This window comes from Nomascus leucogenys, chromosome 5, assembly GCF_006542625.1.
Source record: "Nomascus leucogenys isolate Asia chromosome 5, Asia_NLE_v1, whole genome shotgun sequence".
NCBI lineage: Eukaryota > Metazoa > Chordata > Mammalia > Primates > Hylobatidae > Nomascus > Nomascus leucogenys.
Genome location: NC_044385.1, coordinates 34276360 through 34298949, shown reverse-complemented (window position 1 = coordinate 34298949; position 22590 = coordinate 34276360). Strand labels below are relative to the sequence as shown.

The 22590-nt window shown below is 39.7% G+C and overlaps 1 protein-coding gene across 1 annotated transcript in view; it reads left to right on the top strand.

Moving 5' to 3' along the window:
* Positions 1–22590, top strand: part of FLVCR1 (feline leukemia virus subgroup C cellular receptor 1) — a 39235-nt gene that overhangs the window by 5832 nt on the left and 10813 nt on the right. Inside the window, exons 2-5 of the mRNA XM_012506477.2 lie at positions 183–327; positions 8834–8974; positions 19714–19781; positions 21642–21745. Coding sequence (XP_012361931.2) covers positions 183–327; positions 8834–8974; positions 19714–19781; positions 21642–21745 — 458 coding nt within the window. The remainder of the gene's footprint in view (positions 1–182; positions 328–8833; positions 8975–19713; positions 19782–21641; positions 21746–22590) is intronic.

Below are 22590 nucleotides of genomic sequence, written 5' to 3'. Positions count from 1 at the left end.
GCACTCCAGCCTGGGCGACGGAGTGAGACTGTCTCAAAAAAAAAAAAAAAAAAAGAACATAATAGTTTAATTTTCAAAGCACCTTTATAAACACTAGCTGTCCTCTTTGTGTTCTGTTAATTGCCAGCATTTACTTTTTTCTCTAAGGATAACAGCTGTTAACAGGACTATGTGTTTTTCAGCTTGGAACTGCAGTTGGCTTTTTGCTACCACCAGTTTTAGTACCCAACACACAGAATGACACAAATCTCCTGGCTTGTAATATCAGCACCATGTTTTATGGAACATCAGCTGTTGCCACACTTTTATTTATTTTAACAGCAATTGGTAAGTGAATTACTTTCCCCAAAGCTTAAATGAATGCATGATAGAAATTTGAGGATAACTAACTCTGGAAATTTTTGTTGGTAGTATCTCAAGTGTCATGTGCTTGTTTCATTCTTCCATGCCCTGTCTTGCTCAGGTAATGAATGCTACAACCCTAGGGATGTTATGGCCCACTACATTTGTTTTCACATTGTAAAGGGTTTGAAGACTAATTCATTTATCCCTCTACTAACTTTTCTTCTTGGTAACTATTGGTTTCAAATATATTACCTACCTCCTCTTCTCATATTCGCCTACATGGTCTGCAGCTTATGCCTCTTATGCCTACCTAGCCAGGAACAAGTTCTTGCCATGCTTTGAACTGATGCACGCAGGCTATGGTCTTTCTGGTAATGCTAAATTCTCCCAAGGATTTCCAATTTAACAATTAACTGGATCTGAAAGTGTTGACTAGTGAATGGTCCTGGGCAGCAGCAAGCTGTTCAGCAGAATTTCAAACTGTGGCAACTATCTACTTGTTAGGCCACTCCAGCAAAGCACGGCTGCCACCACTCGTCACTGAGTCCTCTCGTCTGAGCCTGTCTCTTGAAGCAGTCAGTCAAAATCAGCTGCAAGCAGCCATCATCAGTTTGGAAGAAGCTTTGGGAAGGTCTGCTTTTTAAAGTTTATTTTTAATGGGAAACTTCTGATTTCAGGGAAAAGGATAGGTAAGGCTTATTTAAGTAATATAGCTGCTAGCATAACTATAATATTGCCCTTTAGGCACTTATCTGAAATTGATTTGAAGAGGAAAAGAACTAATAAAGTTGAAATGCCATCTTTTAATCATTCAAATTTATAATTTCATTATAGCTGGAGTTTTAAATTTATATACTAGTTTTTACAATGGCTATAATAGTAATGGAAAATCCATATTTTGTGATCTCCAGATATAAAATCCTTAGTTTTCAAAGAAATGTATGCTGAAGATTCTAGAGTGTTTGAATAGAGACTGCCTTGGTAGATGAACTGCAGGATCCAGGTATAGGAAGCTCAGACCACGTACTTAATTTCCCTTAATATAATGAGCAGAATGTTCTCTTGGTAACATATAAGTATTCAAGCATGTCTAATCCACTTGTTGGTTTTTGTTTTCAGTTAGTTAGGGAGTGACATATTTGTAATGTGCAGACTACTAAAAAGGACACATTATTACTATCCTATTTTAGCAGTTTAGCAAGGTTTTAAAAGAACTTTGTATTCTTAAAAAAAAACACCAAAATTCCTTTTTTTTTTTTTTATTTAAGTTTTAGGGTACATGTGCACAATGTGCAGGTTTGTTACATATGTATACATGTGCCATGTTGGTGTGCTGCACCCATTAACTTGTCATTTACGTTAGGTGTATCTCCTAATGCTATCCCTCCCCCCTCCCCCCACCCCACAACAGGCCCCGGTGTGTGATGTTCGCCTTCCTGTGTCCATGTGTTCTCATTGTTCAATTCCCACCTATGAGTGAGAACATGTGGTAAAAACACCAAAATTCTTAACTCTACTTTTCTGGTAGCCACGTTTGATTTGCTAGATGAAATAGGAAATATATTTTGCATAAATGGACCTTCCATTTGCAATAGGGATTTTTTTTTCTTTTTTTTTGAGACAGAGTCTTGCTCTGTCACCCAGGCTGGAGTGCAGTGGCATGATCTCAGCTCACTGAAACCTCTACCTCCCGGGTTCAAGTGATTCTCCTGCCTCAGCCTCCTGAGTAGCTGGGCTTACAGGCATGCACCACCATGCCCAGCTAATTTTTGTATTTTCAGTAGAGACAGGGTTTCACCATGTTGGTCAGGTTGGTCTCGAACTCCTGACCTCAAATGATCCACCTGCCTCAACCTCCCAAAGTGCTAGGATTATAGGCATGAGCCACCGGGCCCGGCCAGCAATAGGGATTTTTAAAGTATAGAATTCTCTTTTTTTTTTTTTTTAATTGAGACGGAGTCTCGCGCTGTCACTCAGGCTGGAGGGCAGTGATGCTATCTGGACTCACTGCAATCTCTGCCTCCTGGGTTCAAGCAGTTCTCTTGCCTCAGCCTCCCTCCCTGGGATTACAGGCGTTTGCCACTGCCCTTGGGTAATTTTTTGGTTTTTTTTTTTTTGAGACAGAGTCTTGCTCTGTCAGCCAGGCTGGAGTGCAGTGGTGCAATTTCGACTCACTGCAACCTCTGCCTCCCAGCTTCAAGGGATTCTTGTGCCTCAGCCTCCCAAGTAGCTGAGATTACAGGTGCGTGCCACTATGCCTGGCTAATTTTTGTATTTTTAGTAGAGACGGGGTTTCACCATGTTGGCCAGGCTGGTCTCGAACTTCTGACCTCAGGTGATCTGCCCGCCTTGGCCTCCCAAAGTGCTGGAATTACGGGCATGAGCCACCGAGCCTAGCCTTTTTTGTGTGTTTTTAGTAGAGACGGGGTTTCACCATGTTGGCCAGTCTGGTCTCAAACTCCTGACCTCAAATGATCCGCCTGCCTCGGCCTCCCAAAGTGCTGGGATTACTGGTGTGAGCCACTGCACCTGGCCAAAATTCTCTTTCTTTTGATTGCTTTTGTGTCTTCACATAAATTCTGATTTTCCCTTTTTTTTTTTTTTTTAAAATCCTCTTCAATTGCTTGTCTCAGAAAGAAGTGAGAAAGAGATTGCATGTAAGATAGCACGAAATCATACATGTGATGTGTGTATGTTTAAACTGCTACAAATAAAAGATTTTTACTTGTTGAAGGACGGAGACCAGGAATGATAATAATAGGTATGACTATTGGCATATTACCCTTTGTTATTTGAGAAATTAAAAGAGAGATCTAATTATGTACTTAACTAATTATGGCCTACAGGTAGAGAGTGGAAATAGAAATGAGGGGAAAACAATGGGAAAAATGGCATTAAAAAAAGGCTGTTTGTCAACTTTTGCTTGGAGGACTCTAATTTTAATTTTATGATACCAAGCATATTATAAAAGCAAGATAATATACAGTTGTGATGTGAAAGTCTTAAGTTGAAAATTGTGACATTTAAACAACACGTACTTGTTTTCCTCATTCCCAAATATTTGCTATTGAGCAAACTTTGGATTATTTAAAAAATCCATACCAAACAAAGTTCCTTAATTACTAAAAGGTGATTTTACTTCTCTCTAAATTCTACCCATACTTACTTTGGAAGTCCCACCACATTCTTATAAAATAATTTAATTTTGTTGAGGTTTTTCCGCAATGTGACATGTACTAAATTGATACTCAGCAGTCTGCTTAAAATATTGTCTCAAAGGTTCATGCCACGTAACTGTTCCTCTCCCTCATGGAGCTTATATTGAGTATAATCCATCTAGTGTTTCCAGGAATTAACCCAAGCATTCCACTGAATTTCACACTAATACCCTATTCCTATTAGGAGAACTCTATTATAGCCTCAAACATTTGGTTTGTTGGTATGTGTCAAACATGTTTGGAGGCTTACTACAGGCTGTATCTCATTTAATCCTCATGACTCTATGAGGAAGGTACCAATATTATTCCCATTTTATAGACGAGGAAACTGAGGCACAGAATTTAGTTAAATCTAATTTGTCCAAGGTGATAGTAAACACTGAAGGTCAGATTTAAGCCTAGACAATTTAACTCCCTATATAAAAGTTACAGATAAAAAATACCATTTTAATTTTTACTGAGCCTTATTTTTCGAATTCAGATTCTTGCATAAGTGGTAATGCTGTTGTATTTAAAAGCTGTTCTTGTGCAGCAGAGCAGTAAACTATGTCATTTAACTCATGTGTCAATTAAAATACTTTCCTGATTCACTAAAATGAGTGGATGACAGAAGCCAAAAGTAATCACAATAAAAATATTTAATATTAATGTACTTAAACACATAAGCATATAACGTGTGCATAATTTCACTTTTGACTCTTTTTTAAGAGATGGGGTCTCGCCCTGTCACCCAGGCTGGAGTGCAGTGGCACAATCTCAGCTCACTGTACCCTCAATCTTCTGGCCAGGCTCAAGCAATCTTCCTACCTCAGCCCTCTGAGTAGCTAGGACTACAGGTGTGTGCCACCATGCCTGGCTATTTTTTATATTTTTTGTAGACAGAGTTTCACCATGTTGCCCACGCTGTTCCCAGCTTGTCTTGGGCTCCCAAAGTGCTGGGATTACAGGCATGAGCCACCATGCCCAGCTGCTTTTGATTCTTAATTCAAGATACCTGTAAACTTTATGTTATTTTATTTTGAGACAGAGTTTAGCTCCTGTTGCCCAGGCTGGAGTGCAGTGACGCCATCTTGGCTCATTGCAACCTCCGCCTCCCAGATTCAAGCCATTCTGCCTCATCCTCCCGAGTAGCTGGAATTACAGGCATGCGCCACCACACCTGGCTAATTTTGTATTTCTAGTAGAGACTGGGTTTCTCCATGTTGGTCAGGCTGGTTTCAAACTCCTGACCTCAGGTGATGTGCCTGTGTTGGCCTCTCAAAGTGCTGGGATTATAGGCGTGAGCCACCATGCCCGGCCCAGCTGCATACTTTTAACAGAAATACATTTAACTTAGTCTGTAAGAATTTCAAGCTCCTGAGGTAGTCTCTGATTTTTTAAAATAAATATTCCTCAAAAAAAGACAATATATTTTGTGTTGCACTTGATAATTACAGAATTATTTTACATATATTGTATCATGTAATCTTCATAACAGCTTGCTATTGTTATTTACATTTTATGGATGAGAAAGCTATAAGGGTGAGAGACAGGAATTTACTTCCTCAAAGTCATACAGTTAGCTGAGGCAGAGCCAGGATTCAAACATTTATTTGTCTTATAATAACCTAATATATGTAATATATGCCTGAATCACACAGGGACAAATAACGAAATTTTAAAAATGTTAAAATATGGTTTTAAAATGTAAAAGTGGCCCTAAACAGCAATAGATTTGCAACATATTCATCACAGGAGGAAAAGTTTGAATGTGGTGCTCGAGAATATTTTGGCTACTTTATAAGACTAATGCCAGAAGTGGAGAATAACTGCTTCAAATAATCAGTTGTTTTATTGGTGCAAATTTTTGGTTGGGAGAAGACAATAGAAAGCTATTATTTTTTCTGTTTCAAAGGAGAAAGAAGCCATATTTCATCCTTTGAAAATAGCAGTTAGGCATAAACAAGGTCATAGATCTGTGGCTTTTTGTTTCTCTTTCTTCAGGTAGACTTAAGTTTGACTTTCCTACATGTAGCTGGTAAATACGGGCTTGATTTTTGCCAAAAGATAGTTTGACTTCCTGAAACTAACAGATAACTCTTGTATTCAAAAAATAAATGTAATGGTTATAAAGACTGGTAAGAAGTATTTTCTTTTCTTTTCATTTTTGAGACACAGTTTCACTCTGTCGTCCCGGCTGGAGTGCAGTGGTGCAACCTTGGCTCACAACAACCTCCGCCTCCTGGGTTCAAGTGATTCTCCTGCCTCAGCCTCCCAAGTAGCTGGGATTAAGGCGCCCGCCACCCCTGGCCAACTTTTGTGTTTTTAGTAGAGACAGGTTTTTGCCATGTTGGCCAGGCTGGTCTCCAACTCCTGACCTCAGGTGATTCGCCTGCCTCAGGCCTCCCAAAGTGTTGGGATTAGAGGCGTGAGCCACTGCGCCCAGCCAGAAGTCAGAAGTATTTTCATTTTTGCATTTCAGTTCAGATTTGGGCCATTTAGATTTATTTTGCCACGGTAAATAAAAAAGTAAGAGACATAAGATTCATTAAATACCCATGACTACCTTGTAAGCATAGTTTTTACTTTCTGAAACTTTATTTTATAACTATGTGAGTTCTGCATTACCAATCTTAGTAAAAAGAGATATTTCCTATCTGATTAGGATACAAAGAGACTCAGGAAAGGACAACAGACATCCTAACAGTACAAGATCAGATAGAATGAAAGGAAGAGGAGGATTTGCAACTTAAACCTTTTATGTGTACCAGCCTTCCAATGTAAGGATATTAAAAAGTAAATATTTATGAGTTATATCTCCTCTTTAATTAGTTGTGAGATCTGTAAAAGTAGAAGTATATTTTAGTTTGATAAGTTTTAGTTATATCACAGTTAATGTGTTGGCCAGCAATGAGCTGTAATTTAAAAAAATTTTAGCAGAAACTGTGTCTCTATAATTAGAGAATTATAATATTTCATGGAAATTTTCAGGGTAATTTCTTACTTTCCCAGTGATTGTTTCTCCCTGGCTGGTTTTCAAAAGCATTTGGGGAGTTTTCTGTTTAAAACAGTTTCTTTGGCTTCATCCTGGAGTTTCTGATTCATTGAGCCTTGGGTAGAATCTCAAAATCTGTATTATTTTAAATTTCCAAATGATTCCAGTTGATAGGTCCATCAGATCTAACCTTCTTTCAAACTACAAAGCAGGTCTTCCTTGTTGGAAGAAAGAAATAGCCAATTTAAAAAAAAATCCTAATTTCTATTAAAAAATTTTTTTTTCTTGCTGTCTGGCTGAGGATGGCAGAAAAATCCTACTTTCTAAAAAAAATTCCTAAACAATATTATTTTCTGAATCCATGTACCTTCTTTTTTCTTTCTGTTTCTTTTTGTTTGTTTGTTTTGTTTTTTGAGACAGTCTCACTCCGTTGCCCAGACTGGAGTGCAGTGGCACAGTCTCGGCTCACTACAACCTCCACCTCTTGGGTTCAAGCAATTCCTGCCTCAGCCTCCCGAGTAGCTGGGACTACAGGCATGTGCCACCGTTAATGCCCAGCTAATTTTTGTATTTTTTTGTAGAGACGGGGTTTCACCATGTTGGCCAGGCTGGTCTCGAACTCCTGACCTCAAATGATCCACCTGCCTTGGCCTCCCAAAGTGCTGGGATTACAGGTGTGAGCCACTGTGCCGGGCTTCTTTTTTCTTTTTGAATTTATCCTGTTTCATCAATCCTGAGGTATACTTTTTCCATTAAATCTCTGAAATCAAGATGCCTTTAATAATCAGTGGCATCTAACATTTGTGGTAATTGAGACATGGTTATGTGAAGACCTTCTATTGATACCTGGCAAGATCATTGACTGCAAACATTAGAATATCTTAGATTCAATGAAGTACAGTATTTTCCTTCTATTGTAGTTAACAATTTTGAGACAGTTTAAAGTTTTGAGTCAATACAAAGACTAGATTTTAATTTCTGCTGTACCATATTTTAGCAGTTCAGCCCTTCTGTAAATAGTTTTTTGTGATTTTTGTTTGTTTTTTACAGACAAGGTCTTGCTTTATCACCTAGGCTAGAGTGTAGTGATATGATCCCAGCTCACTGCAGCCTTTACTCCTGAGCTAAGTGAAGCAATCCTGAAGCGATCCTCTCGCTGCAGCCTCGCAGGTAGCTAGGATTACAGGTGGATGCTGCCATGCCTAGCTAGTTTAAACAATTTTTTTCTAGAGACATTCTTGTTCAAGTGATGCACCCACTTTGACCTCCCAAAGTGCTGGGATTACAGAAGTGAGCACCATGCCTGGCCTATGAATTAGTCTTGACTTCTGGTTAGCCTAACCCCAAAGAAATCTCTCTCTAGTCATCTTTTGTGGAAAGTTGGTCGATCCTTTCCTGCACAGCGAAAAGGTGGTCTCTAGATGTCTGCCTGGGATGGCTGTGAAATTTCTGACTAGAAATGGACAGTGCTAAAACTTAGAGCATCAGACACCATATACTACACTTTAATGTCTCTTAGCTCTACTCCTGTACTTTCCATATGCAGCTCAAGTGAGTTAGCAAGGCCTAGCTCTGCTTCCATGAATCCACCTGGAGTTTTTCAATCCCAGAGGTGCACTTGGATCAGATGATAAACTTTATATCAAATTTCAGAAGAAAATGGCTACTAACTCAAGTCCTTTAAAAGTTCAATAGTATATTGGCTTCCTCATACCTGATTTTTTATTTCTCTCTTTTATTTTCCTTTTTTTTTGAGACAGGGTCCCGCTCTGTTGCCCAGGCTGGAGTGCAGTGGCGCAGTCACAGCTCACTGCAGCCTTGACCTCCCAGGCTCAAGAGTTTTTCCCCTTTCAGCCTCCCAAAGAGCTGGGATTACAGGCATGAGCCACTGTGCCCAGCCTTCATGTTTATCTCTAGTTACAAATTCAACTGAATTTAAAAGTAGAATTGTTGAATATTTGATGTAATAAAAATTAGTCTTTCTTAGGTAAAAATAGAATAATCAGTAGGCAAGGTTGTGGCATATTGTTGATGGTTTTGCAGTTCACTTATGTGAATTGGCCGTATCTCTGAGTTTTAGTCAGTTTCAGAGAACTGAGATGACCGTGTTAAAACTATACTTCACTTAGAAATCAGTGAAAATGAAAACCCTTACCATAAAAAACTTATATTACCTCTTTAAACTTAAACTGTATTCTGTCTGCTCACTAAGATACATATAATTACATATTGTAATATATAACAACATATTGTCTATATATTAAATATACATAATCCTTTTCATGTATGTTCTCAGCCTTCAAAGAAAAACCTCGGTATCCACCAAGTCAGGCTCAAGCAGCTCTTCAAGACAGTCCCCCTGAAGGGTACTCCTATAAGAAATCAGTAAGAAACCTGTTTAAAAACATTCCTTTTGTCCTTCTGTTGATCACTTACGGTAAGTGGTTTTCTTCTACTTTCTTTAATGTCTGTGTGAGCCTTTCAGCATTGTGGATTCTTTTCATTTAACCTAGTGGTTTGAACTTCAATGAGATTGGCCTGTTAACTCTATAGCATAATCATGAACTTAAATTTTAAACTAAAAGCAGAAAATCCAGGATGGATCTTCTTACATGTTTTTAAAAATAATAATTTTTAAAAAGTAGTTTTTGGCCAGGTGTGATGGCTCATGCTGGTAATCCCAGCATTTGAGTTGGCTGAGGTGTGTGGATCACTTGATGTCAGGAGTTCGGGACTAGCCTGGTGAATACGGTGAAACCCCATCTCTACTAAAAATACAAAAATTAGCTGGGCATGGTGGCGCATGCCTATAATCCCAGCTACTTGGGTGGCTGAGGCAGGAGAATCGCTTGAACCTAGAAGGCAGAGGTTGCAGCAAGCCAAGATTGCGCCACTGCACTCCAGCCTGGGCAACAGAGTGAGACTATCTCAAAAAAAAAAAGAGAAGAAAAGAAAAGTAGTTCTCAAATAGAGAAACTCGGTTTTCTTTTGTGAGTTCTCATGGAGTATTTTAGGCCGTTTGTGAACTGTAGTTATCCTGATGTAAGCAGGTGGGAAATGCTATCAACAATACTTTTCTTTGACACCGTGCAAGCTGGCATCTGTTTTGACCACTCAGTCAAAACTAGACATTAAGGAACTCACCTTAACCAGTTCTGACATCTAAGAAAATTCTCTCTCTCCAGATCTTTCAGGGTAGCTGACAGGTATTCATCCTGACACTGTAGCTTTGACTGCAGATACCAACACACTTGGTTTTCTTCAGAGTTTTCTGACAGTTCATTCTTTGTTTCTTGTGTTAACACCATTTACATGAACACCAGCACTCCCTATTTCTGTCTTACTTGCCTCCAGAAATCACTCACTGCTATTCTCTGTTTCACATTTTTTGGGGATACACACCCTAGTACATAAATGTTTTACAAGTTGTAACAGATTAAGTCGTGACCTAAACTATTTTTATCAGGATTAGTTCTTTTTTTTTTTCAGTAGAAATTGCTAATCACCAAATTGAACATTTAATCTAATAAATTCCTATATACCCATGTCCTGTGTATGCCATCATCCAGCTTCAACAGTTATCAACATTTTGCCATTCTTACTTCATCTATTTCCTCCAGTTTTTTTCCTGGAATGTATTTTTTTGAGATGGAGTTTTGCTCTTGTTGCCCAGACTGGAGTGCAGTGGCGTGATCTCAGCTCATTGCAACCTCCGCCTCCCGAGGTCAAGCAATTCTCCTGCCTCAGCCTCCCAAGTAGCTAGGATTACAGGCTCCCACAACCATGCCTGGCAAATTTTTCATATTTTTAGTAGAGATGGGGTTTCACCATGTTGGCCAGGCTGGTCTCAAACTCCTGACCTTAGGTGATCTGCCCGCCTTGGCCTCCAAAAGTGCTGGGATTACAGGCATGAGCCAACATGCCCGGCCTTTCCTGGAATATTTTAAAGCAAATCCCAGATGCCATATCATCTCATCCTTATATATTAATACTTTTGCATGACATAGTTCATTTTCTTAATTTTGCTGGTTACCTCCTTGTTTAGGTTAAACCTAAAATTCCTAATTAGATATAGAGAAAATATAGTGGCTTATTGTTAAATAGTAGAGCAAATTCATTTATTTTGCCTGTCATTTAAGGTGGCTTTTTTCTTTTTTTTTTTTCTTTTTGAGATGGAGTCTTACTCTGTCGCCCAGGTTGGAGGACAGTGGTACGATCTTGGCTCACTGCAACCTCCACCTCTCAGGTTCAAGCAATTCTTCTGCCTCAGCCACCCTAGTAGCTGAGATTATAGGCACACGCCACCACGCCCAGCTAATTTTTGTTTTTTAGTAGAGGTGGGGTTTCACCATGTTGACCAGGCTGGTCTCAAACTCCTGACCTTGTGATCCGCCCACCTTGGCCTCCCAAAATGCTGGGATTACAGGTGTGAGCCATCACATCCGGCCTGGCTTTTTTCTTATCACTCTTTTATCACTCACTTTCCCAATACAAAATTCTCTTTCAGCCACACTTATAACCAACCCCGTCACATACACACACACACACACACACACACACACACACACAGAGACACATCTCCACATGCATATACACTGTTAATTCTAGTCTCTGTAATTTTGTGCCAATATTTCTTTTACCGGAAATGTGCTTCTTTTTTCTGTAAGCAATCCTGTAAGAGCTAGCTTAATGTTTGCCTCACTTGTTGTTCATTTCAGTGTTCATTCTTTTACTTATTTATTCCATCAATATCTATCAGATACCAACTAAATGTATAGTAGTGCTCTAGATGCCTTGTGGCTAGAAAGAGGCATGATATATGATTTCTGCCCACAGGAAATTGATCATCTAATTGGGGAGATAATATAAACATTTGAAAAGCAACAATATAGTCGGTATTTATCAAAAGGATAACAACACAAGATAAGTTGTATGGCAAGTGCATGCTGAAGGCCTTCATTGAGGCCTATCATTGAGAAAGGATAAATGGGCCGGGCGCAGTGGCTCACGCCTGTAATCTCAGCACTTTGGGAGGCTGAGGTGTATGGATCACGAGGTCAGGAGATCAAGAGCATCCTGGCTAACATGGTGAAACCCCGTCTCTGCTAAAAATATAAAAAATTAGCTGGGCGTAATGGTGGGCGCCTGTAGTCCCAGCTACTCAGGAGGCTGAGGCAGGAGAATGGTGTGAACCCCAGAGGCGGAGCTTGCAGTGAGCCGAGATTGTGCCACTGCATTCCAGCCTGGGTGACAGAGCCAGACTCCATCTCAAAAAAAGAGAAAGGATAAATGAAGGGAAGGCCTAGGGATGGCAGGGAGAGTCACACAGAAGGGAGTGGTTGAGCTGGGCCTTGAAGAGAGGGTTGGATTTGAATAGACAAAGGGGAGGAAGAAAATGGCACCAGCGAGGGTGTTAGATGGTTCCTTCAGTGAACAGAACACTCAGGTATCTGTGGAGTTTTGGTGTCTTTGATACCACATCACTTAATACTTACTGGGGCCGGGCACAGTGGCTCACTCCTGTAATCCCAACACTTTGGGAGGCCAAGGTGGGTGGATCACTTGAGGCCAGTTCAAGACCAGCCTGGCCAACGTGGCAAAACCCCATGTCTACTAAAAATACAAAAATTAGCTGGGCGTGGTGGGCGCGCACCTATAGTCCCAGCTACTCGGGAGGCTGAGGCAGGAGAATCGCTTGAACCCAGGAGGCAGAGGTTGCAGTAAGCTGAGATCATGCCACTGCACTCCAGCCTGGGTGACGGAGCAAGACTCCATCTGAGAAAAAAAAAAAAAAAAAAAAAAAACCTGACTATACATAAAAATGATTAAGTTAATTGCAATCTCGGTTTTGTTGGTTTCTCACTCTGTCACCCAGGCTGGAGTGCAGTGGCGTGATCTTGGCTCACTGCAACCTCCACCTCCCGAGTTCAAGTGATTCTCTTGCCTCAGCTTCCTGAGTAGCTGGGACTACAGGCGTGTGCTACCACACTTGGCTGATTTTTGTGTTGTTAGTAGAGATGGGGTTTTGCCATGTTAGCCAGGTTGGTCTCGAATTCCTGATCTCAGGCATCACCTAGGTATTAAGCCTAGCATCCATTAGCTATTATTCCTGATGCTCTTCCTCCCACAAACCCCAAAGGTCCCAATGTGTGTTATTTCCACCCCCGTGCACCATGTGTCCATGTGTTCTCATCATTCCGCTCCCACTTATAAGTGAGAACATGTTGTGGTTGGTTTTCTGTTCTTGCCTTAGTTTGCTGAGAATAACTGCTTCCAGCTCCATCCATGTCCCTGCAAAGGACATGATCTCATTTATTTTTTTTTTCTGAGACAGAGTTTCACTCTTATTGCCCAGGCTGGAGTGCACATAATTTCGGCTCACTGCAACTTCCGCCCCCCAGGCTCAGGTGATTCTCCTGCCTCAGCCTCCCGAGTAGCTGGGATTACAGGCAAGTGCCAACACATCCAGCTAATTTTTGCATTTTTAGTAGAGACAGGGTTTCACCATGTTGGTCAGGCTGGTCTCGAACTGCTGACCTCAGGTGATTCACTGCCTCAGCCTCCCAAAGTGCCAAGATTACAGGCGTGAGACACCGTGCCCGGCCTGATCTCATTTCTTTTTGGCTGCATAGTATTCCATGGTGTAAACATACCACATTTTCTTTATCCAGTCTATTATTGATGGGCATTTGGGTTGATTCCATGTCTTTGCTATTGTGAATAGTGCTACAGTGAACATACATGTGCATGTATCTTTATAATAGAATGATTTATATTCCTTTGGGTGTATACCCAGTAATGGGATTGATGGGTCAAATGGTATTTCTGCTTCTATATCTTGGAAATTGTCACACTGTCTTCTACAATGGTTGAATTAATTTATACTCCCTCCAGCAGTGTGAAAGTGTTCCTTCTTCTCCCCAACCTCACCAGCATCTGTTGTTTCTTGACATTTTAATAATCTCCATTCTGACTGGCATGAAATGGTATCTCATTGTGGTTTTGATTTGCATTTCTCTAATTATCAGTGATGTTGAGCTTTTTTTTCATGTTTGTTGGCCACATAAATGTCTTTTTTTTTTTTTTTTTGAGATGGAGTCTTGCTCTGTCACCCAGGCTGGAGTGCAGTGGCATGATCTTGGCTCACTGCAAGCTCTGCCTCCTGGGTTCACACCATTCTCCTGCCTCAGCCTCCCTAGTAGCTGGGACTACAGGTGCCTGCTACCACGTCTGGCTAATTTTTTGTATTTTTTAGTAGAGATGGGGTTTCACCACATTAGCCAGGATGGTCTCGATCTCCTGACCTCATGATCCGCCTGCCTCGGCCTCCCAAAGTGCTTGGATTACAGGTGTGAGCCACCACGCCCAGCCATGAATGTCTTTTGAGAAGTGTTTGTTCATGTCCTTTGCCCACTTTTTAATGAGGTTGTTTTTTTTCTTGTAAATTTAAATTCCCTGTAGACTGGATAATTAGACCTTTGTCAGACGGATAAATTGCGAAAATTTTCTCCCATTCTGTAAGTTGTCTGTTCACTCTGACAATAGTTTTTTTTTTGCTGTGCAGAAGCTCTTTAGTTTAATTAGGTGCCAACGGATGAACTTTCTGAACCTGATAAAGCTTATCTACAAAGACCCTATAGCAAATATTATACTAAAGGCAAACGTTAGAGCCATTATCCTTAAGAATCAATAAGAAGTATCCTTAAGGATATTTATTGTCATCACTTCTGTTCAACATCTAACTGGAGGTCCTAGCTGGCTCAGTAACACAAGAAAAAAGAAAAGGTATACGAAACAGAAAAAAAGGTGTCATTGCTCATAATATGATTGTGCATATCAGAGGTCAGCAAACCGTGACCTATGAGCCAAATCTGGCCATTGCCTGTTTTTATATTAAAGTTTTGTTTGTCTACATATTGTCTATAGCTGCTTTTGAACTACCAGGGCAGAGTTGAGTAGTTACATTAGTTACATTAGAAACCATATGTCCTACAAAGCTAACAAAGGTTTGCTACCTGGTCCTTTACAGAAAATGTTTGGTGATCACCCATCTATTAAAATAATACAAGAGAGGCCAGGCTCAGGGCTCACGCCTGTAATCCAAGCACTTTGGGAGGCCGAGGCAGGCGGATCATGAGGTCAGGAGATCGAGACCATCCTGGCTAACACGGTGAAACCCTGTCTTTACTAAAAAATACAAAAAATTAGCTGGGCCTGGTGGCGGGTGCCTGTAGTCCCAGCTACTAGGGAGGCTGAGGCAGGAGAATGGTGTGAACCTGGGAGGCGGAGCTTGCAGTGAGCTGAGATGGCGCCACCGCACTCCAGCCTGGGCGACAGAGAGAGACTCCATCTCAAAAAAGAAAAAAAAAAAAAAAAAAGAGAACCTAGAGACAACTATTAAAACTAATAAGAATGAGTTAGCAAAGTTACTAAATAGCTGACAATGTGAAAATATCAATTGCATTCCTATGTATTTATAGGTATTCCTATGGAAAGGTATGTTTTATAATAGCAACTAAAACTATAAAGATATCTTAGAATAAATATACCAAAATAACTTCATAGAGAAAATTATAAAACATTGAAAGGAATCAAGGGAGACCTGCATCCTAGGCAATGTGGCAAAACCTCATCTCTACAAAAAATACAAAAATTAGCCAGACACAGTGGTCTGTGCCTGTAGTCCCAGCTACTTGTGGGGCTGAGATAGGAGGATCGCTTGAGCCCAGGAGGTCAAGGCTGCAGTGAGCTGTGTTTGTGCCACTGCACTGCAGCCTGGGTGACAAAGTAAGATCCTGTCTCAAAAAAAAAAAAAAAGCCCTAAATAATTTATTTTTTCTCCAGCCACCTCTCCCCTAAATAATTTAAATGGAGGGATATACCATGTTATGAAAGATTTAAGATTATAAGGATGCCAGTTAATCCTTACAGGACCACTGTGTTATCAAATGCCAGTTGTAGATTTGGATTGATTTTAAAAAACCAGATACAGAAACTGCTTAGGAAATTAAACAGAGTTTATTTGTTGAAGGAATTATAAGGAGGAAGGAGTTGGGAAACACTGTGGAGAGTTCAACAGTATTTTCTGATAAAGTTCGAGTAGTTTCTCGACTTCATGTTCTTCACCAAAGGGGTCCAGAGTTAGGGACCATAATGTTTGCATGAGGGTCACATCATACCTTTTAGACATGTCCTGTCCCCCTCCATGCCTAATATGATATATATAAGCTTGGAGCAGTCTTGCATGTGGGATACTCTGGATAAGGAATAATACTTCTAGAATAGAGCTTCGCGATCATATATGCAGTGTCCCAAACTCAGGACCCAAATGGACTAAGATAAAACTGTTTTTGGAAAAAAATTATCTGTAATAAAGTCTATAATACAAATAGATATCTTTATAGACTCTGTTGACCAAGCTGGAGTGCAGTGATGTGATCTCTGCTCACTGCAACCTTCACCTCCTGGGTTCAAACAATTCTTATGCCTCTGGCTCCGGAGTAGTTGAGACTGCAGGGACGCACTACTATGCCCAGCTAATTTTTTGTATTTTTTAGTAGAAATGGGGTTTTGCCATGTTGCCCAGGCTGGTCTCAAACTCCTGACCTCATGTGATCCGCCCATCTTGGCCTCCCAAAGTGCTGGGATTACAGGCATGAGCCACCACGCCCGGCCAAATTTTTTTTTTGAGGTTGCACTATTTGGAGAAAAGATGATCCCTTACTATCCCCGCTGTTGCTGTTTGCTCTCTGAAACTTAGATACCATACTCTAGGTTCAAATAACATAGTATTTTTTTTTGGCTGTTATAATTCTTCATCCAAATTCTTGCTATCCTTATTTCAGTATGTATTAGATTCAAAATCACCACAGGGCGCAGTGCAGTAGAGTACACTCAGGCCTGAGCACAGGCCTCATTTGTTGTCCTCATCTTCCGCAGGCTAACCCAGCCTGGTCCACGTGCATTCCTGAGCTCAGTGGGAAGTTGCATAACAAAGGCCAGTTACCCAGGTGTTTTTGATAAGTGTTGTTAACAAGTTTTTAGACCAGCTATAGGTCTCATCCTTTAACCTCCAGTTTAAACAGGGATTGTAATGGAACAAACCAACTGTAAAAATTCCTATGAGTGAAGTAAGGGCCAAGAACAACAAAGATAATTTTGATGAAGAACATGGTGAGGGACTCATTCTTAGTTATCAAAATTTATAAATCTATGGTAATTAAGATGCCATGAGTAAGGGATAGACATCAGATCACTGGAACAGAATAGAGAGCCCAGAGACCTACCTTGGGTGTCACTTGTCCTAGGCTAGCTTATATTAATCCTGCTGGCCAGGTGCAGTGGCTCATGCCTGTAATTCCGGCACTTTGGTAGGACAAGGCAGGTGGATCACCTGAGGTCAGGAATTCAAGACCGGTGTGGCCAACATGGTGAAACCCTGTCTCTAATAAAAATACAAAAATTAGCCGGGTGTGTTGGTGGGCGTCTGTTAATCCCAGCTACTCAGGAGGCTGAGGCAGGAGAATCACTTGAGCCTGGGAGGTGGAGGTTGCAGTGAGCCGAGACCATGCTGTTTCACTCCATCCTGAGCAACAGAGCGAGACTCCGTATAAAAAAAAAACAAAAAGACCTGCTAAAAAATTTTAGTGGCCTGAGACATGAAAGGTTTATTTCTTGCTAAAACTACATGTCCAGTGTGAATTGGCAGCTAGTTTCTGCTCATCAGAGTTATTCAAGGATACAGCTTGACATCTCTGTAAATGCTTCCGTGATTACTAAGGCAGAAAACAGGGAATGTCACCTTTGCTTATATTTAAAGTCATATTTCTATGCCTAGAAAAATAAAAACTAGAATATTTGCAAACTGCTCTAATAACTAGTACATTATACATATAGGAAAACTTGAGGTTTTGTAGAAGAGGAACTATTTGGTAAATTGTCCCAGGATAATTGATTGTCCATATGGGAAAAATAAACTAAAATTAGATCTCTACATCATACCATGCATAAAAATGAATTGTAGTAGAGACTAAAGAGTAAAAGTAAGAACTTCAAAGTTTTAGGAACAAATATAGGAGACCATCTTTAGTATTCTCAAAGAATTTCTTTGTCTTTTTTTTTTTTTGAGACAGAGTCTCGCTCTGTCGAATTTCTTTTTTTTTGAGACAGAGTCTCGCTCTGTCACCCAGGCTGGAGTGCAGTGGCACAATCTCGGCTCACTGCAACCTCCACCTCCCGGATTCAAGCACTTCTCCTGCCTCAACCTCCCCAGTAGCTGGGACTACAGGCGCACGCCACTGCGCCTGGCTAATTTTTGTATTTTTTGTAGAGACGGGGTTTCACCATGTTGGCCAAACTGGTCACGAACTCCTTGGCCAGACTGGTGTCGAACTCCTGACCTCGTGATCCACCCGCCTTGGCCTCCCAAAGTGTTGGGATTACATGCATGAGCCACTGCGCCCAGCCAAGAATTTCTTAATGCAAAAAACATAAACCCTAAAGAAGCATATTGATAAATATGATTACATTAAAATAATCTTTTCTAGGAAGACATTTTTGAAAAAGGGAAAAGACAGGACTTAGACTATGAGAAAATTGTCTGCAATGCATATAACCAACAAAGGATTAGTATTAGTTAAAAATAACTCCTACAAATCAGAAAGAGCAAACAATCCAAGGACACCAGAAGACATTTGCGTGTGTGTGTGTGTGTGTGTGTGTGTATTGTTCTTATGTGATATTCAGCCTTACCAGTAATCAAGGAAATACAAATCAAAGCTGGAGTAAGATGTAATATCACACACATTCACGCTGGCAAAATAATTTAAAATCTGGTGAAAACAAATTTGGCAAGGATGTGGAGCAGTAGGAACTCTGCTGGTAGTATGAACGGGTAACTACTTTGAAGAGCAAATTGCTTGTATCTAGAAAGTAGAAGGTCTACTCTAGATATATACTTAGAGAAGCCCTTATATATAAGAATAAAAACATAATACTCATTGCAGTCTTGTTTTAAACAGTAAAAACTAAAAAAGAAAACCTTAAGTGTCTTTTGACAGGACGAGATAATTAAATTGAAGTGTATTAACATAATAGAATACTGTACAACAGAAAACTAATGAACTACAACAAAAAAATCAACTTGGATACATCTCAAAACCACCTCAATATTGTGTAATAAGAGCAAGTTGCAGATGGATACAAATAATATTTATATACATACAGAATACTTCTAATTGTTTATGAATATGTGTATATGGTAATATATAAAATGATAAACACCAAGCTCAAGCTAGGGCTTGCCTTTGGTAAAGAATAGGATTGGGAAAAGTCTGAAAAACGAATCTGAAGCAAAGATGGAAAAATATTAATGTTTGCCAAATCTGGGTGATACATGAGGATATTCGTTATGTTCTCTATACTATTTTATATGCTTAAAATACTTAATAATAGATAAATAATAAACTTAAGTTTTAGCTTAATTTAGGTTAAGAGTCTTACCTAAATTCATACAATACATGCTAGGAGACATCAGGATTCAAACCTATCCTGTGCTTCTCATAACCAGTTGTTTTTATTGTTCACTTTTAAAGTATCCTTTGGGAGGCTGAGGCAGTAGAATTGCTTGAACCCAGGAGGCGGAGGTTGCAGTGAGCTGAGATTGCACCACTACTCTCCAGCCTGGGCAACAGAGCAAGGGTCCATCTAAAAAAAAAAAGTATTAACTGATTTTGTCTTATGAATTTTCAGTAAGTCTTTGATACAAAAGGGTAAGATCTCTGAAGCACAGTTTCTATTAGGCTTTGCACATTCATTGGCTATAGTAGTACATTGTGGAAATTCAGTAACCAATCCATTGCTTGACTGGTTGCCATATATGTGTTGCATGTGGGGTTATGATTTATGGTCACTATGTCTCAATCTAAATAATAATAGTGTTAGGACAGAATTCTGCTATTATATCTTTAGTACAGTTAGGCGTTAAATTCATTAGTCCATGTTCTGAAAGGGAATGGCAATGGTTTTTAATTTCCTTTATCAACTGTGTTAAGAAATATGTTTCCACAATTGTCACATAATATTCCATGTCGCTTCATGAACTGGTAAATTACACACTTTTAGTATTCTCTTTATTATTGTAGGTATCATGACTGAATATCATCTTTATTATTGTAGGTATCATGACTGGTGCCTTTTATTCAGTCTCAACGTTATTAAATCAAATGATATTGACACATTATGAGGTAAGCTTCTGCTTATATCAGATTGCATGCCTGGCCAAGAATTTTTCTTTAGCAATATAACTGTCATTAGCAGGGTCATGAGATTAAGGGTTATGACATTGTTGCTATCAAATATTTACATTTGTTTTAATTGGGAATATATTTGTTAAAAAATGAAATTTCTACAACTTTAAATGTCTAGTTGGCTTTTATTATCAATTACTTTATTAGCATCCCATCTAAAGATTTAGAAAGGTACTGATGAGCTGAGCAGAGGAGATGGGCTTTATAGGCAGAAAAAGGCTGAAGAAAGCAGAAACAAGGAACAAAGAGCAGATTGGTTGTTACAAAGTTACTTTCCTTATAGGATTTAAACAAAGGTGACTGGGCCCCATCTGATAGGTTGCTATGAATCTCCTTTTTTTTTTTTTTTTGAAAAGTGGCCCATTTTAAAGTTTAGTTTGATTATGTGGCACCCAGCATTAGTGACACCATTCTATGTGGTCTAGTCTGTTGGGCCTAGCGTGGGAGCTCACTCCAAAACAATGGCCTCCCATCATTTTAATATAACATATTTAATCCAGTTTATAAAACACACGGTATGGCCAGGCGCAGTGGCTCACGCCTGTAATCCCAGCACTTTGGAAGGCCAAGGCAGGCAGATCACCTGAGGTCGAGACCAGCCTGACCAACATGGAGAAACCCTGTCTCTACTAAAAATACAAAATTAGCTGGGCATGGTGGCGCATGCCTGTAATCCCAGCTATTTAGGAGGCTGAGGCAGGAGAAACACTTGAGCCTGGGAGGTGGAGGTGGCGGTGAGCCGCAGTCGTGCCACTGCATTCCAGCCTGGGCAATAAGAGCGAATCCCCATCTAAAAAAAAAAAAAAAAAAAACAGGCCAGGCGCCATGGCTCACACCTGTAATCCCAGCCAAGATAGCGCCACTGCACTCCAGCCTAGCGACAGAGTGAGACTCCATCTCAAAAAAACAAAACAAAACAAAATACACACACACACAATATGGAAAGCAGAAGTTACTATCCCTATGACAATACCTAAGTTTATTTTTAGGAAATAATATGATTGACTATATGGAAAAAGACAAAACATTTTAAGGGAACTCAGCATAAATATAGATAAATAAATATCAAGTTCCGATTGACGTATCTTTGCTTTTGAAAGGATAAAGCAGTTGTACTATGTAAAAGCTGTCGATTAACCTCCTTTTCAGATATCTATACAATGTCATACCTTGCTTAGTGACAGGAATACCTTCTGACAAATTCGCTAGGCAATTTCATTGTTGTGTGAATATCATAGAGTGTACTTACACAAACCTGATGGTAGAGCCTATACATACCTAGGCTATGTGGTATAGCCTATTGCTCCTAGGCTACAAACCTGTATAGCATGTTATGCTACTGAATATTGTAGGCAGTTGTAATACAATGGTAAGTATTGTGTATCTAAATATATCTAAACAGAGAAGGTAGAATAAAAATACGGTATTATAATCTTACGGGATCATACTGTATATATGATTCAGAGTTGACCTAAATGTCATTATGGAGCACATGACTATCTATACTTAAGAATCCTAACAAAAATCATTGTACTTCTAACCATAGAGGATTAAGGAAAATGTTCCTTTTTTATTGCTTCTATTATTTTAGGCTTTTTTTCTGGTTTTAAGCTATAATGCTTTTATATATTCTTTACCTGCCCTCCCCTCCCACCCTGACACGTGTACTAAATCTTCCTACTGTGTGCTTAGTTTTGTCTAATTATTTCCATTGACTATGAAAAGGTGTGGGAATGTGAAGAGTCTGAATTAGTTAATCCATTTATTTGATCAACTTCTTACGCAAATTTTTTTCAGGGAGAAGAAGTCAATGCTGGAAGGATTGGGCTAACGCTAGTAGTAGCTGGAATGGTGGGCTCTATTCTTTGTGGCTTATGGCTGGATTATACTAAAACATACAAGTAAGTGAAAGTAAATACATGTATGGTGTATAACCAAAGGTATTTTGATTTTAAAGGACAATTTGCTTTTTATTTCAAGAAATTTAAAACATGTTATTACTTAAAGATACGGATTCTAAACACTAGTAGGTTCTCTTCACTTAACAAGTGTTTCATTACTCTATGTATTGTATTATTTTATTGGTCACATTTATTTCAATTTTGAGAACTTGGATACTTTATGAGCCCCTTCTTTCCAACAGTACTCATACCTACCACTTCTGAAGGAATTATTTCTATTCTAAAAAGAGCCATTTCTGAGAAATATTTGACTTTTGATAGACTTTATCTTGTTCTTTTTTTTTTTTTTTTTTTTTTGAGGTGGGGTCTCACTCTGTCACCCAGGCTGGAGTGCAGTGGCACCATCTTGGCTCACTGCAGCTTCTGCTTTCCAGGCTCAAGTGATTCCCCCACCTCAGCCTCCTGAGTAGCTGTGACCACAGGTGTGTGCCACCACACCCAGCTAATTTTTTGACTTTTTGATAGAGACAGTGTTTCACCATGTTGCCCAGGCTGGTTTTTAACTCCTGAGGTCAGGCAGTCCGCCCACATCAGCCTCCCAAAGTGCTGGGATTACAGGCATGAGCCACTGCACCCAGCCTATCTTGTTCTTTTCTTATGTTGTGGGCTTAAATGCAAAAACAAAGAAGTATTTCTTTCCAATCAAAAAATTATTGTTGAGCATAAGGCTTTATTTTGGTAAGAACTTCTTGGCTAAAGTACCCCCAGACTTCAGTACCACTTAACTGTAATATAATGCATAATGTGAAAATGCTGGCTTGACACAATGTCTTACGCCTGTAATC